Source organism: Strix aluco, chromosome 2 (genome assembly GCF_031877795.1).
Source record: "Strix aluco isolate bStrAlu1 chromosome 2, bStrAlu1.hap1, whole genome shotgun sequence".
NCBI lineage: Eukaryota > Metazoa > Chordata > Aves > Strigiformes > Strigidae > Strix > Strix aluco.
Window position 1 is genome coordinate 8,147,668 of NC_133932.1, and position 15,586 is coordinate 8,163,253.

At 50.0% G+C, this 15,586-nt stretch overlaps 1 protein-coding gene across 1 annotated transcript; it reads left to right on the plus strand.

Moving 5' to 3' along the window:
• Window positions 1–458: 458 nt before the first annotated feature.
• LAG3 (lymphocyte activating 3) lies at window positions 459–6,250 on the plus strand. Its single transcript, XM_074810548.1, has 8 exons — window positions 459–535; window positions 717–876; window positions 1,042–1,268; window positions 1,543–1,800; window positions 1,981–2,274; window positions 2,591–2,881; window positions 3,144–3,259; window positions 5,655–6,250. The coding sequence occupies exons 1-8, from the start codon at window positions 481–483 to the stop codon at window positions 5,763–5,765; spliced, it is 1,512 nt and encodes a 503-aa protein (XP_074666649.1). The 5' UTR covers window positions 459–480; the 3' UTR covers window positions 5,766–6,250.
• The last annotated feature ends 9,336 nt before the right edge of the window (window positions 6,251–15,586 follow it).

Below are 15,586 nucleotides of genomic sequence, written 5' to 3' on the forward strand. Positions count from 1 at the left end.
ACCAAAAAAGGTAAGAGATGAAAGAAAAACATGAAGGGCACTTGCTGGGAAGTGTCTTCTACACTTTTTCCACTGTCTATGTAGAAGCGAAACTTGTAAGAAAAACAACAGCGACCCAAAGAATTTCCACTAAAAGATGCTTAGAGTGGTGTCTCTGGTCCCTCCCTCCTCTCTCTCACTGGCTTGAGCTCTGCCTTCACGTGCCTCAGAATTATACTGGTTTCTTGGTCGTGACGCATCTTCTTAGTGATACGAGGAAATTAGCTGCCCACCTGCAATATAAGGGCATCTAGGAAAATACTCTGATCAGAGAGAGAGACTGCACGAGAGCAAGCATGTCCAGCCGACCCACCTTGGCTCATCCCCCACTCTAACTTCTTTGCCCATACCTCATTTTTGCTGATCTCTTCAAGCTTTGGACCTGATCAAGCACAGACCTGAGTGGGAAGTCACAGCCCCTCACCTCTCCTGGATGCCACCATGAGGCCAGTATCCCTGGTGCTGTTCCTCACCTTCGCTCTGTTGGCTTTCAATGGTAAGAGGGGCTGAACATATCAGGGAGGGCAGAGTAGCTCAGTAAACTGAGTCTGGGTGTTACTTGGTCCCTGTCAGGTCTGGAAGGGAGAATTTGTGCCCTTCTAACCCCACTGAAGATGGACAGATATTGCCCTCTGCTCCATAAACCCCACCCTGCTCAACCCTCCATCTCGTTACAGCTGACTGCATCCTACCAGGAGTAGCAGAGGAGCAGAAAGTGTGGGCCAGAGCAGGGAGTTCAGCCGTGCTGCCTTGCCACCTGAGCCCCAGAAAGATGGGGAAGAGCTGGAAGCAGCAGCCTGACAAGACATCCGTGCTGTGGAAGCGGCATGGGGGAAGGTACGCCAAGGCCAGGACAGATCTGTGTCCTTGTTGGGGAACTGGGGAGGGTGGGAGACACTTAAAGCCCCCTTTCTCCTTCCCCACACTCCCTCCTTCCTTCCCTCCCATCCCTTGATCTCGCCTTTACCTCAAGCCCAAACTGCTCACTTGTCCCACTCCCAGCACCCACCAGGAGCCACACATGGTGCTGGAGGTGGGGTACTCGGGCCTCCGGAAGACAGCGCTGCCCATGAGGGCCAGGGTGTCAGTCCAGGACTCTGCCTTACGCCACGGCAATTTCTCCCTGCGAATCGACCCGGTCCGGAGCGAGGACGCTGGGCTGTATGAGGCACAGGTGACATACAACATGGAAGTCCAGAGCTGCCAGGTGGAGCTGGGGGTAATTACAGGTAGGAGAAGATGGAAACCCTGGAGAATGTTGATTTTAGGTCTGGGGAGGTTGTAAGGGTGGGACGGGGTGGGGATGATGTGTTTGCCAGGGCAGGTTATTGTACAGGCAGCAGCCCCCTGAAAGAGCACAGCTTCCTGCAGCCCACTCTCAGGTCTGGAGAGAGGACTGCCCGAGGGGCAGAGCTGGGACAGGAAGGGCACAAAGGGATGGTTTAGTAGTCCCCCTGTGATCTTAGATTTCACCCCCCCACCACCACTTTCTTTTTCTTACAGTAACCCTCAGTCCACCCAGCCCTGTGGTAGAAAACGAGCCGCTCTTGTTGAGCTGCAACTCTAGCCACCGGGCCAGCCTCGTGGAGACTCGCTGGTTCCACAACGGGCGCCCAGTCCCCACCTCCAGGACCTTCTGTTCCTCGCATGGGGCTCTCTCCATCCTCCATACTGCCATGAGTGATGCTGGCTCCTGGCGCTGCCAGCTCAGATACTCCGATAACAAGATCATTTCTGCCACGTACAACCTGCAAATTCTAGGTGAGCTCAGCCTCTGTGTTGCTACTCAAGCATCCCCAAGCTGCTCCCTTTGGTGTGACTGACCAACCCCAGTGGCTCCAGCTCCCCAGCTCCCACCCTGTGCTCGCTTCCCAGGCCAGTCACCTCCCTGCAGAACTCTTTCCAGCTACCACCCCAAGTTGTCTTCTCTCTCTGGCTCAGGGTTTGATGGCCCAACCAACCCCGTGGTCTATGCTGCAGCTGGCTCTGCAGCTGATCTACCGTGCACCCTGAGCTACCTTCCCAGTGCCCTTGGGATCAACGTGGTGACAGTCCACTGGAGCCGCCCCTCAGGAGGACACTTGCAAGACGGGGGCATCTCCCAGAATTCGAGCAGCAGAAGCTTCCACCTTCGTCTCCCTGTGGTGGGGCCAGATGATGCAGGGCAGTACCGCTGTGCAGTTTCTGTTGGCAGCAAGACAATCAGCAGGGACGTGACCTTGGCAGTGGTTACAGGTGAGAGGAGACACAAGGAGGTGCATCACTCCTTTGGGGTCCCCCACCGCTTGCAGATAAACCTCCCCACACATCAGTGCAGTGAGCATGAGTTGCTCCTGCTCATTGGTTCCCACCCCAGGGCGTTGCACTGCCCTGGACTCTGCTGAAAGCAGGGGTTTTCCTGGGTAACTACTCTTCTTAAGACTGAGGAAGGTAAAGAAAATAAATTAGAGGAAGTAATAAAGGAGGGGTGTAATAGAAGAAGGAGGGATGAGAAGGAGATGTGGACCTGCCTGTAGCCTTTTCTGAGAGTATATTTTTTCCTGTGCTGCAGTCACTCCAAGCATCCAAGGACCGGTTTCTGAGGGATCTCGCTTGCAGCTCATCTGCAGCCTCACACATCCCCGGGGACATGAACGTTTCCAGTGGAAGCACCTCGACTCAGCCCCCACTAACAGCAAGCTGGCAGTGGCCACCTCCCATAACCTGGAGGGCCAGAGACCCCAGATGGGCCCTACCTTGGAAATTCCCCATGTGTCGCAAAAGGATATGGGCACATGGGAGTGCAGTGTACATGGCCCAGAAGGCAGACTGGGAGCAGTGGAGTATGGGCTGCAGATCACAGGTACCGTGTCCCATGGATCCGTAACTGATCCCTTCTTCTCACCCCATTCAATTCCCTGGTGCCCTTTCCTCTCCCAGCCTCACCGTCCTTCTCCCCTCTGACTGCTCAGATCCCATCTTGTTGTCATCCTGTCCTGTTCCTCCTGTTGCTCTTTCCAGTTCCCTGCACCCTTTCCCAGTTTGCCTCTCTGTGTGCAATCCCAGCCTTGCCCCAGTGCAAACTCAACCTTCCCCTTGTTCTTAACCATGGTTCCTCCTCACAGGTGCCCAGGTTTCCAGCCCACCCACCATCTTCAGTGGACAGGCTACTTTTGGGCTCACACTCACCCTCTTCCTCCTGCTTACAGTCTGTGTTCTGGCTCTGGCCCTAAAAAAAAGGGTAAGTGTCCATCACACCATTTCTGTTATTTTTCCTGTACATCCACCCTTATTTGACCTTCCCCTGGGTACCTTAGAGACAGCAGTGAAATGTCTCAGGGGCACAGCAGCCAGAGGAAGAATGGGGCTCTGGCAGCCTGCTGAGGGTGTCATGGACATGTAGTGAAAGCTGTATCCTGGGCATCAGCAGGTCTGGCTAACTGTGGTATTCGTCAGGGGACAGGTCAGACACTTCCAAGGAGGGGTACAACCCCCTAGGAGACAATCGCAGCCCAGCCTCGAACAGCTTCTTGTTTATTCTCCCAGAGATCAAGCCATGCTGTAAGAGGAGGGTTAATTTCCAAGCTTTTGTAGGTGTCCTCGCTCTTATTCCTTACCTGGATGCTTTGATGTAGCAGTCTCCTGTTCCATACAAATGTCTCTTGGTCCCCAGACGCTGATCTCGATGCAGTTCTGTTGTGCTGGCTCAGCCCTCACACCTTGGCTGTCTGTTTCTGGCAACTTACCGCCCTTCATTTGCTCAGCTTGTTCCAGTATCTCTCATCTTCTGAAAACTCTGCCTTGCCTTTATGATCCCAAAGACCAGGCCAGGACTGATCCCTCCCCAGCGTGCCACTGGAACAAACTGTGCAAACAAGTCAGACCATTTCTCTGCAGTGTTCATACTGTTTCTCTGCAAATGAATTACATGGCAAATTCTTCCTTCAGGGTTTCCGTTTGCTGAGAAGACACACCTTTCGTGAGCAGCTGTGATGTAGTTGCCTTCTACTTAGCTTCTTGGAAAGGCCCCAGTGAAAATCCCCTTCCAGTGCAGAAGGGGTCAGGGCTCAAAGCAATCTCAGGTTGGGAGAGTTTGCCCTGGTGAAAGAGCTGTGTGCCTTGAACCTGGCTTGAGTGAAGATGAAGGATGTGACAGCACTGATGTAAATTCTTAGCAAAACCCAGTGGCTGGAGGCTGAAGACAGGCAGTATCAGAACAAAAGCAAGATGGGTGTTTTAAAAAAAACACCATGGGTAGGACTAGAGTGACTTGTGACTGGTTCTTCATCTTCGGTCCTTAATTAGCAGTGATGGTGAAGGATAAGCTGAGACAGAAACCTACAGTTTCTGAGTGACTCTCTAGACTGTGCAAGTCCAGTCAGAACCACCCTTTCTGGCCCAAAACCTTGGACAGGAACCCCTTTGACAGTGTAACTGTAAAGCCTCAGCTAGCAGGAAACAGGGTAGCTGTGTGTCCAGCTGTTAGCTTAAACAGCTCTAATTCAGCCAGGACATCTACTACCTCAAAGCATTTGTACATGCCCTCATGGCCTTGCTTTGCCAAGCCAGCAAAGCTCGTCTGTTGCAGCACAGGTCCTCATGCCCTTCTCTGCACAGTCTCCCCGGTGGGCTCATCCTTTGTGAGAGTGCAGATGAGGTGTCTTGAGAAAGATATTAGCTCTTCGCTTGTTCTCTCCGTTTTTCTGTTGGCATTCTCTGAGATTGCATTCACTCTTCTTGCACTGGTTGAATGCTGGCTGCTCACCAGTATCCCTTGATGGGCCCACACATTAGGAATTCCTGTTTGCGCTCCCCTGAGCCTACCAATGTGCGGTTGGTACTGTTGCATTTCATTCACCCTGTCAGTTTACTGCTCCATTCTCCTAAAATAGCTGAGTCTTGGGTGACATTTTCATTCTCTTTCTTCCAAAAGAGGCTCCTCAACTTCATCAGCTATATAAGTCACTAGCACCTTCACACTCTGTGCCATTAATGATTGCTCCCACAACTGATCTTTGAAGACTTGTGCTTATCATTTGTCTACGGCCTGACAGAAACTTGCCAGCAAAATTCCAGTCACTTCCTCTTAATTGAGATCACGCCTACTGTGCCATTCTTTTACTAATCTCATCTTTCTTGCTGTATTGATTGTCTCTGTATCACCATATTCTTTACTGTTATCAGGAGCCCTGAGATCTACCTCTTCTCCATTGTCTAGAGAATCACCTGTTAAAGAAAGATGTGAAAGCGGTTCCGTCTTTAATTTGTTCTCATCTTGTTTTGCACAAACCTTCATCCCTTTAATTATTCTCTCTGAAAAGTTGTTGTAAAATCTGGCGTACCACTGAACCTGACAATGGCCTGACCATTGCCCAGTTCATTTTTTGCTCTCTCTTAAGCATGTCCTGTCTTTGTTATTCCTCATGCCCATGACATCACAGAGGATAGTGTTGAGCCAGCCTTCCCCAGAAGAAACCGCAGGTCTCAGAGCATGGGACTGAGGCTCTTCCCTGGAGGGATTGGGAACCTCATGGTTGCAAGCAGTAAGACCATATCTTCCATGGTGGGGGGAAGTCCAGACTTGTGCCATTCAGTTTCCCTCCCATGCCTGATATTGCCCCTTTCTTCCCTTTCAGGCACGGTCTCCTGCCTTCCCAGCGCTGGCAGGGATGGTTGCAGTCACTGTGGCGAAGAAGAAGGAGATGGAGGAAAACTCAAAAGAGAAGATCCAGCAAACTGAGTGCTGATGGGAGCAGGGACACTGGGCCCAGTCTGCATGGGAGGATGAAACTCTGTGCCACGCTGCAGAGAGATGGGCACCATGCAGAGCTCTCAGGAGTTTCTAGGAACGACATGAACATAGCAGGAGGCTGCGGGAGTTCTGCACCTGCAGAGGGGCTGGAAGCTGCATACCAGGGCAAGACAAGACTCACCGCTGCAGTAAGATGCCAGGCAGCACAGATGCTTCGGAGCTATTGGGAGTATTTGAGCCAGTAGCAACTGCCTGCTTCAGCGCCACTTCTCTCTTCCACCCTTTGCCCCTCCTTCATGGCCTCTCTCACAGCCTTTCACCGGTGGGACACTTAGATGTGGAGATGGCTGGAACCCAGCTCCCCTGCAGCCCAGTGGTGTTCTCTCCCCGCTGCCCACTTTCTTCTCTCTCCCTGCACTGCCCTGCCCTTGCGCTCATTCAGTGGCAGAGGGGGCCCCACAGAGGACTGCACATGTTGCACATTTTAAGCATTTTATTTTATTAGAAAGTCATTTTAGAACCTAAAATAAATCTGTCTGACAAAAAAACCTGCTGGGGCCTGTGTGTGCTTGTGGAGGATCGCGCTTATTGACGGTGCCGGGTGTACCTCTGCCTGTGTGAAGCAACTTCTAAGGATTTTGCTGCTGCCCTCTTTTTCTTTCAGTTCTGTTTTACTGAAGTTGCCTGTTCATTTCTGACATTTTCACAGTGGGGAAAGGGAAATTAAATGCCACTAGAGATGAAAGAATCACAGGTTCAGTCTCTCCTTTTAGCTGTGCTTCAGAGCCTTTTTTTTTTCTCCTGTCTGACTGTCCCTGTTCATTCATTCATTTATTCCTTTAGTACTCACATTTCCCTGATAGATCTTCGGCTGATGTTAGGGCTCTCCGCCACTCTCTTCCTGCTAAGGATGTACTTAGTAATGTAATCATGAGTCCACCAGGTCCCATCTGTCAAGACCCTCAATGTGATTAGGTTTCATGTAGTCAGAGAATGCTCTTCACCTCCTCTCCGAACAGTCATGGAGGTCTGCTTTACTGCTCTTCAACAGACATTGCATGCCATGCCAGAAGAAAGCCTTGCTAGTAAAGAGAGTCACACGTAGTTTCTCCCATATGGGTCCTCAGGCTGTGGCTGCTCAAGGAGGTGGTGGTACAAAAATTAAGCTCTCAAAGTTTCGGATGGAAGATTCTCTTGACTTGAGTAGAGAGCTTCCCTACCAGGCCAGATTTTTGTTATTTCAGCAGGCAGATGAAGAGGCCTTCTTGCTGTGTGGATCTCACCGTCCCGCCACAAGAGATTCAGGCACACAGGTACTGAATGCACTCTGAGATCCTCAGACTGCAGGTAGTGGAGCAGCACCCAAAAGTCCCAACTAGCCCACACTGGGGAGCATGTCTGGACTCCACAGCTCTTTAGCTACTCAGCTAGCCATGTATTTTAATGAAAATGATACCCATTTCTCCACTGAGCCCGAGAGAAATGCAGCAGAGGTGTGAGGTAGACTTGTCTGCTTCAGCTGTCCCATGCAATTTCAGACAGATACTGAAACAGAACCAACATAAAGCTGATACCAGGCATCTTCCTGGGCAAATGATAATGCTGCAATTTCTTAAGGTTGGAGTGATCTGTCTAGCTCAGTTGCCCCTCTCTGCCAGATGTTTTGGAGATAGAGAAAAGGTGGGTTAGCCCAGTGGGGCTAAGGGGCAATCAAGCATTCAGCAGGACCCTATCATATTCTCTCAGTGCCTGACAGTGGTTTGCTCTCTCTTCTCATACACAATGGGATACTCTCTCCTCTTGTAGGTAATACTCTTAGCATTGCCTGTTACCAGCCTGGATGTTCTCATTGCTCAGATGTGTGCCTGGTCTGTCTTTAAATCTTGCTGTTATCTTGTGGTCTCCGACTTCCTCTGGCAACCAGTCCTCTGGCCTGCTTATTCACTGTGTGAAAATGGTTCCTCTTTATCAGTTTTGAATCCAAAGCTTTCCGCTTTCATCATCTGTCACAATGGCTGAAAGAAGAGGGACTCCCAGTCTCTTTGCTGGTCATTATTGTACCACCTTTTATCACATCTCTTTTTTCTTATTTCCTCATCCCCTTCCAGGTACAAATCCCAGATTTTGGGGACTTTCACCCTGACAGCTTGCTCAGGCCGGTCTCTATGCATGGTCAACTCTCCTCAGATCCTTTGTTCTGGAAGAGGAGGCAACAGCCTGGTGGGGGAGCACTGCTGGCTTACACGGAGGCACAGAGCCTTCCTCTGCGTTCCGTCATGGCTCCTGAGGTCTTGTCTGCTCTTCTGACTGTAGTTCACCACTGAACAACACTGAGCTTGTACCGAGCTCTTCATCATGTCCTCAGTGAAACACCTGGGGCTCTTGCCTGACCTGGTACAGTTACAGTAAACCAAAGCCTAGAAGTATTTATGCAGTTTACATTTTCCCTCCAGCTACATGACTTTGAGAACAGTGATGCTGAATTTCATTTGCCTTCCTGTTGCTGATGAGCACAGCTTTCTTACTCGTCTCCAAAGCTCGTGTCATTCTGTCGTCTCCTGATAAATTTAAATAGCTTCATGTCATCTACATACTTGGCCTTCTTGCTGCTTACGTCCTTGAACACTAGTAACTCATGTCTTAATTCAGACACTTTTGGGCCCCACTGCTGCCTCTGATGGCAACTGGCAGCTCAATCCTCCTCCTCCGCTTCCCCCGTGCAGGGTCAATCCATTGCCCTGGTTAGCCCTGCAGCTCCAAGGGGACAAGGAGAAGGTGTGAGCTGTTCAAGATGTAAATCACAAGCTGAGCACTAGATTATTTACTGTAACACAGTTGCTCTTGTTTCATGAATCTTCACCAAGAACTGACAATGCTTGGAGACAGTTCGATCAGAGGCATTCATGTAATTATGTATGGTTGCACTGCAAGACCCGGGTATGCAGTAGAGGCCTCCACAATCATTATAATACCTGTAGCAAGTCCTGAAAATACTGTCTTTGTAATAGAGATGACAATGGTGACTGAGGTTAGGGCAAAACCATGTGCAAAGGCTGCGAGGCCTCAGACATGGTTGTGTATAAATACAAATACAATTTCCACCAGCTCTAAAGTACTGAGAATGATATCTGAAGCCTCACGGATGTTGCAGTCTTGCTTTTCTAACCAGCAGAGCACTACACGCAGATGAGTATTACTGGCAAAATACAGGCACCAACAAAAATAACAAGCGTGGCTACTGAGCTGCTTTGACAGACCTCAAGGAAAAATGCTCGAACACCAGCCACCACCAATGCAGAAATAACTGCCTATGGCCACAGGAAGCTTTACCTCCCAAATGCTGCAGGATAAAGAACAGATCAGTGCAACGCTAGGAATAATAAAAATACTTCTGGATCAAGATGGCACAAGGCAAATCAGCAGAGATGAAGTGGAAGGACCAAGAGTCTGTACAACAAAGCAAACAAATCTGGAAATCTGCCCCAAGTGGGGTCAATAAGTAGGAACAGCAAAAAAAGCAAATGTCATACAAAGGGAAGAGACCTGATGCTGTTCCATGAGGGTACACCTACCGGTGCAAAAATCAGGTAAATATTTTCAATGTACCAGAAGCAGAAAGCTTGAGAAAAACACAGGAAATCCAGTGGATTCCCTTCTGGTAGAAGGGAGTGGTTAAGGAAGGCAAAGAAAGTGTTATGCATGCAAATTCCTTTGCATCTGACTCCTCCAAAAGGAATGGGAAGAGGATCTTTAACCCAAATTAATCTTTTTTGACAAGAAAGACCAACACTATCAGAAAAAAATTCATAACTAGGTCCAGATGTTCTGCACCCAAGACTTCTGAGGGATTTCAAGTGAGAGGCTAAATAAGTGCTAGAGAATAGTGTAATCTGACAAAGAAGCAACTAGAAACAACAGATCTATTGTGGTCTTGGTACATTCTGCACAGCCTTTTAAAAATAATTAAAACATTAGAACCAGATCTTGAATTATCTAGGACACTAAGGCACACTGAGTTTTATACCTGATTGACAGATTGGTGGGAACAATATCAACACCAGTTCTGAAAAAAAAAAAACCAAACCCTGCCTTACTACTCAGCTTGGATTTCTTCAATACTTTGATGCAGCAAGGAATAAACCCAAAATATCTGCAGTCCTTCATTTTGCCTTCCAAAGGTTCCCTCAAACCAATCTCTTTATGGGAATGCTGTTGTAGGTACCACACCTTGTGCCATCCATTGAGACCCAAGGCATCTGGGACAGTTGTTCCATAGCTTTTGACTCTACCATGCTCAAGAGCCTCTACTCCTAGGTTTCCATCTTGCTGGCCTGCCAGTTCAATGCAACTCACTCCAAAAGCTGTCATATGGTGTACTCTGAAATGGGTGTCACTCCCACCTGAAGGGATGGATTTCAGAGGAGATTACAGTAAGAGGACATCGCACATTCTCTGTGCCCAGGAAAAATGTCAGGACGTGACACACAAGGGCAGCTTTTGGAAGGACTCGTTAATTCTCATTCCTATTGAGGTTTCTTGTGTTCCTCTTCTTTTACAAACACTGGGTGTCTTTCTCTCACACCACCAGATCACCGTCCTCTTTTTTTCATGGAAGCAGACACAGGTTGTTGGACAGAGGAGGGGGAACCAGCAGACTCCCTAACAAAGTTTCAGTTTTGGGCGCCTCACCACAAAAAGGCCATTGAATGACTCAAGCGTGTCCAGAGAAGGGCAATGGAGCTGGTGCAGGGTCTGGAGCACAGGTCTGATGGGGAGCGGCTGAGGGAACTGGGGGGGTTTAGTCTGGAGAAGAGGACGCTGAGGGGAGACCTCATGGCCCTCTACAACTCCCTGAAAGGAGGGTGCAGAGAGGGGGGATGAGTCTCTTGAGCCAAGGAACAAGCGACAGGACAAGAGGGAATGGCCTCAAGCTGCACCAGGGCAGGGTCAGACTGGCTATTAGGAAGTATTTCTTTCCAGAAGGGGTTGTTGGGCGTTGGAATGGGCTGCCCAGGGCAGGGGTGTGTAGGTAGTTAGGGCCTGGCGGTCGGAAGATGTTGCGTTGTACGGAAACACAGGACCCCCCCTCCTGATAGCCAACAGTACCTAGCTCATGACGTGAGCAGACGGAAGTGATGTTGTAAAACCCAGGCTATATAAACCTGTGTTATCTACTAATAAACGCCATTTGCCATCCACCACATTGGTGTCAGTGTGCTGATGGCCCGAGCGGCCTGGGGGTGGTCGCCGTGCTGTTCCTGAACCAGGTCGCCACGCCAACAAAGGCAACAGGGGTGGAGTCCCCATCCCTGGAGGGGTTGAAGAGTTGGGTTGACCCAGCGCTGAGGGATCTGGTGGAGTTGAGAACGGTCAGTGTGAGGTTCATGGTTGGACTGGAGGAGCTTCAAGGTCTTTTCCAACCGAGATGATTCTGTGATTCTGTGAAAACGTTTGGGGGCTGGCAGGAGCTCAGCCAGGACCCTCCGGTCAGGCATTCCCCCGCCCTTTGAAATCTCACGCCCGGATGAGCGCAGGCACCCAGGGCCCCCCGAAAGGTCCCCCTGGCTGGGGGCTGCTGCGCATCCTCCTCTCCCGCCCTGGCATCTCCTTGTCCCGGGTGGATGCCGCCATCTAGTGTCCACGCGTGACGGATATTTCCCGTCCACCCGCGTTTGCATGATCAGGTACATCCATCCCTTGTTCCTTCTGTGCTGTGAACACCCGTGACTCTGCTCTCCAGTGACCCGTTGTCGTGGTTGAACCCCAGCCGGCAACTCGGCCTCACGCAGCCGCTCACTCGCTCCCCCACAGTGGGCTGGGGGAGAGAATCGGAAGAGTAAAAGTGAGAAAACTTGTGGCTTCAGATAAAGACAGTTTAACAGGTAAAGCAAAAGCCGCACACAGAAGCAAAGCAAAACAATGAATTCATACCCCACTTCCCATCAGCCATCCCCAGGACAGCAGGACTCATCACACATAACGGTTATTTGGGAAGACAAACACCATTACTCCGAATGTCCCCCCCTTCCTTCTTCTTCACCCAGCTTTACATGCTGAACATGACATCATACGGTATGCAATATCCTTTCGGTCGGTTGGCGTCAGCTGTCCCAGCTGTGTCGCCTCCCAACTTCTTGTGCACCCCAGCCCACTTGTTGGTGGGGTGGTGTGAGGAGCAGTAAAGGTCTTGACTCTGTGAGCACTGCTCAGCAACAACAAAAACATCCCTGTATTATCAACACTGTTTCCAGCACAGATCCAAAACATAGCCCCATACTAGCTACTACAAAGAAAATTAACTCTATCCCAGCCAAAGCCAGCACATCTGTTAATACAACCAGGTCCTTCTTTCCCTTTGCTTTCAGCTAAGGAAGTTAAAGCAAAAATTCTTACAATTACTACTCAGAAGCAAAATCTTACAGCGTGTGCTATTGAATTGCACCTGATTTTAATGCTCTGGGCCTCAAGATGCTTCCAGTGTGATATTCCAGACCCTCTGTACTGATGAAACCCCTCCAGTTGTGCATCATAACAAATATTGTCACCAACTTCCCCCGCTTCCTTTTGCCAAGGTCATTAATAATAAGATAATAAGTAATATCTGTCCCATACAGGGTCCTTAAAAACTCCCCCAGCCACCTCTCTCCTGCCTGTTGCATTTCTGACACATCTTTAACATTGGCTTTGTTTTGTTGAGGCTCACTTCAGCCCCTGTCACTTTTGGTGACACAGTTTTGTAGTTGGCAATTCTTGGACCATCCCTCTCTCCAGTGCTCCCGAGTGCCCCTGACTTCCCAGCACATGTGGCTAGTCTTTCTCCATCAGACTTCACACCAAAATATAGGGGTGTGCTCATGAAGAACATCTCTGGAGATTTCCTGATTTTCCACTGAGATCAGCAAATGAACCTTCATGGTAACTGCTTAGAGTCTTCTCTTCTGAATTTAAGCTTCTGCAGAGACTCCAAGTGCCTGCAGAGAGGTATCTCCCCCCTAGCACAACCTAGGAGCCTTCCTCCTTTCCAAGGTACATAGCTGTGTTGGGGCAAATCACCAGGCCTCCTCACCAGATGCCTGGTTGTTTCTAGCTCTCCATGTCTAGCATCAGAAATGCCTCTCAACCAGCTCAAAAGGTGTCAGCTATTCTGTTGCAAAGAGAAAGTTCCTGGGCTTTGAAGCCACTGACATTCAGGTGCCTGAAGATATCATTTTCATGCTGTGTTCAACACTTGTCCTTCCTTCTCTCCAATACCACACACAATCACTAGTTTTCTAATACATCTGGGCATCCTTTACCCATCAGAGTTCACAGGCACACTTCTAGCCCTCACTGACATGCAAGGCACTTGGTTTTGAGATCACCATCTCTGGAGGTTTCTTGGCTTTCCACTGGAGTCAGTGAAAGGTCCTTCTCAACATCTGATTTCTGAGACCCTTTTCTTCTTTTTTCGCACTTCCTCAGAGAGACTTTGTGTCCCTGCAGACCGTGACTTCCACCCAGCACAGCCTGGGAGACTCCTCTCTCCACTGAGGTCTATGAGATCTGTTACTCGCCAACCCCAGCTTGCAAAAATATTGCTGCTGGTGGGATTAGAGCAAAGAGAGACAGCGTGGGGTGGGTGGGGAGTGTCTGTAGGGGAGAAAACAGGGAAACATGACACAGACTTGGCTGAGGGGAGCGGTGTGTAGTGCTCAGGGTCTTCTTCTCACTCTGCCGCAGGGTCAGTGTGTGATGCTGGATAAGCCCCACTTTCCCCAGGGGTGCAGTGCAGCAACTGTCCTAGTGAGGTGAGAACCAGACTCATATGGAATTTAAAAACCAGTTAAATATTTATGAGAAATATTACATTCAGAACAGACTGGCTGGCTAATATTATTCCTCCCTCCTGGATTCTGATGTCTAATTAATGCTTGCAAAGTGTTTTGAGATGCTTGGATGAAAGTGATACAAACACGTCACTGCACTCTGTGACCGTCGGTCCCAGAGGTACCTGTCCACCACACAGCTGTAGCAGCTCTGAGAGACGAGGCTCCCTCCTGAATCCCTTCTCTGGCCTGAGATTGGATCCACGTGGGGGCCAAGCCTGTAGCTCTGTCACCTCAGACCCACAGCCCTGTTTCTCCTTGCAACTCTGCAGCAAGTTCAAGTGCATTTTGGAAGCTTTACCCCTTCAGGGAATGTTATTTCTCATAGTCATTTGCAGTGACATAAACCAACTGTTTAAAAACAAGCCAGTGTTTCTGCATTACAGCATGCTGGGCAGACAAAAGGCAAGCCAGAGTCTGTGCACACCGAGGCATCAGCATAATGTCCCAGAGCCCCAAGCACTGAGAAGCCAGGAGCATCAACCAATCTGACTTTTCCCAACATGACTTTTCTCAGCTTTGTTTTTCCCAGGACAGCCCCTCTCTGGCAGTTAGGGACCAGAAGGAATATTTCTATTTGCAGGCATGTGAGAGCATTTCAAAAATACTGCTGTGATGTGGCAGGCTCTCACAGGAGAGCTGTGTCTCAGAACAGGGCTTTCAAAATCTCTGGACCAGTGCAAATTGAGCACCCATCCCATCCCATCCCATCCCATCCCATCCCATCCCATCCCATCCCATCCCATCCCATCCCATCCCATAACCTGTATCCCACACTGGGAAGTTCCTGTCTCACACAGGTGGCTCTTTCCCTGTGGCAGGATGGCTTCATTTTTCTCCAAAGACACAACCAATGGCCATGCTGTTGTGCTCGAGGCCTGCTCAGTGCTGTTCCTTTCACATCTGGTGGCACATTATGAACCCCGGTGCTGTGTCTGCCTGTCCCTGATCCTCCATATGTTTGTCTGTTCCCGCTCCTCCAAAGCCTTGTTGCATCTCGCACCTCCATCCTCCAGACAAAGGGGCAAGTCACTGCCAGGAGGAGAAGAGTGGGTGGCACAGAGATGAAATCTCAGCCATGTCTGGGGCTCAGTGGGTTTCCGCCGTCTTGGCTGAGGCTGGGATTCAGAGAGAAAGACACCAAATGTGGGTGGAAAACCACAAAAGCCCCCTCCTCCGCCCTACAGAGAAGGGAAACAGCTGAGATTCAGCAGCGTACAGGTTATCTAAGCGTAACCTTGTACTGGGTTTGCATGGCAAGGTTTTTGTAGCAAAGGGGCTGCACAGGTGGCTTCTGTGAGATGTGAACAGGAGCTGGCCCCATGTCAGTCAGAGCTGTGTCCAGCCAGCCCCAAAACAGACCCACTGCAGGCCAAAGCTGAGCCAATCAGTGATGCTGGTGGTGCCTCTGCGATAACATATGTAAGAAAGGGTAAAAAACACTGCACAGCAGCTGTGAGAGAGAGAGGAGTGAGAAAATGTAAGAGAAACAGCCCTGCAGGCACCAGGGTCAGTGAAGAAGGAGCGGGAGGAGGCACTCCATTCAGGCACCGGAGCAGAGATTCCCCTGCAGCCCCCGGAGAAGACCATGGTCATGCAGGTTGTTCCCCTGCAGCTCATGGAGGTCCACGCTGGAGCAGATATCCACACTGCAGCCTGTGGAGAGTCCACACTGGAGCAGGCACCCGGCAGGAGCTGTGGCTTGTGGAGAGGAGTTCACAGTGGAGCAGATTCTCTGGCAGGAGCTGTGGCCCATGGAGGACCCACACTGGAGCACTCTGTTCCTGTACAGAGGACCCATGCTGGAGCTGTTAGAATCATCAAATCATAGAACAGCCCGGCTTGGACAGGACCTCAAAAGATCATCTGGTCCAGCCTTTCATGGGAAAGGGGCCCTAGATGAGACTATCTAGCACCCTGCCCAATCACATCTTGAAAGCTTCCAGCAATG

Coding starts and splice junctions, on each gene's coding strand:
- LAG3 (XM_074810548.1), top strand. CDS start 481: ATGAGGCCAGTATCCCTGGTGCTGTTCCTCACCTTCGCTCTGTTGGCT. Junction 536..716: donor CGCTCTGTTGGCTTTCAATG/GTAAGAGGGGCT, acceptor ATCTCGTTACAG/CTGACTGCATCCTACCAGGA. Junction 2,275..2,590: donor GACCTTGGCAGTGGTTACAG/GTGAGAGGAGAC, acceptor CCTGTGCTGCAG/TCACTCCAAGCATCCAAGGA.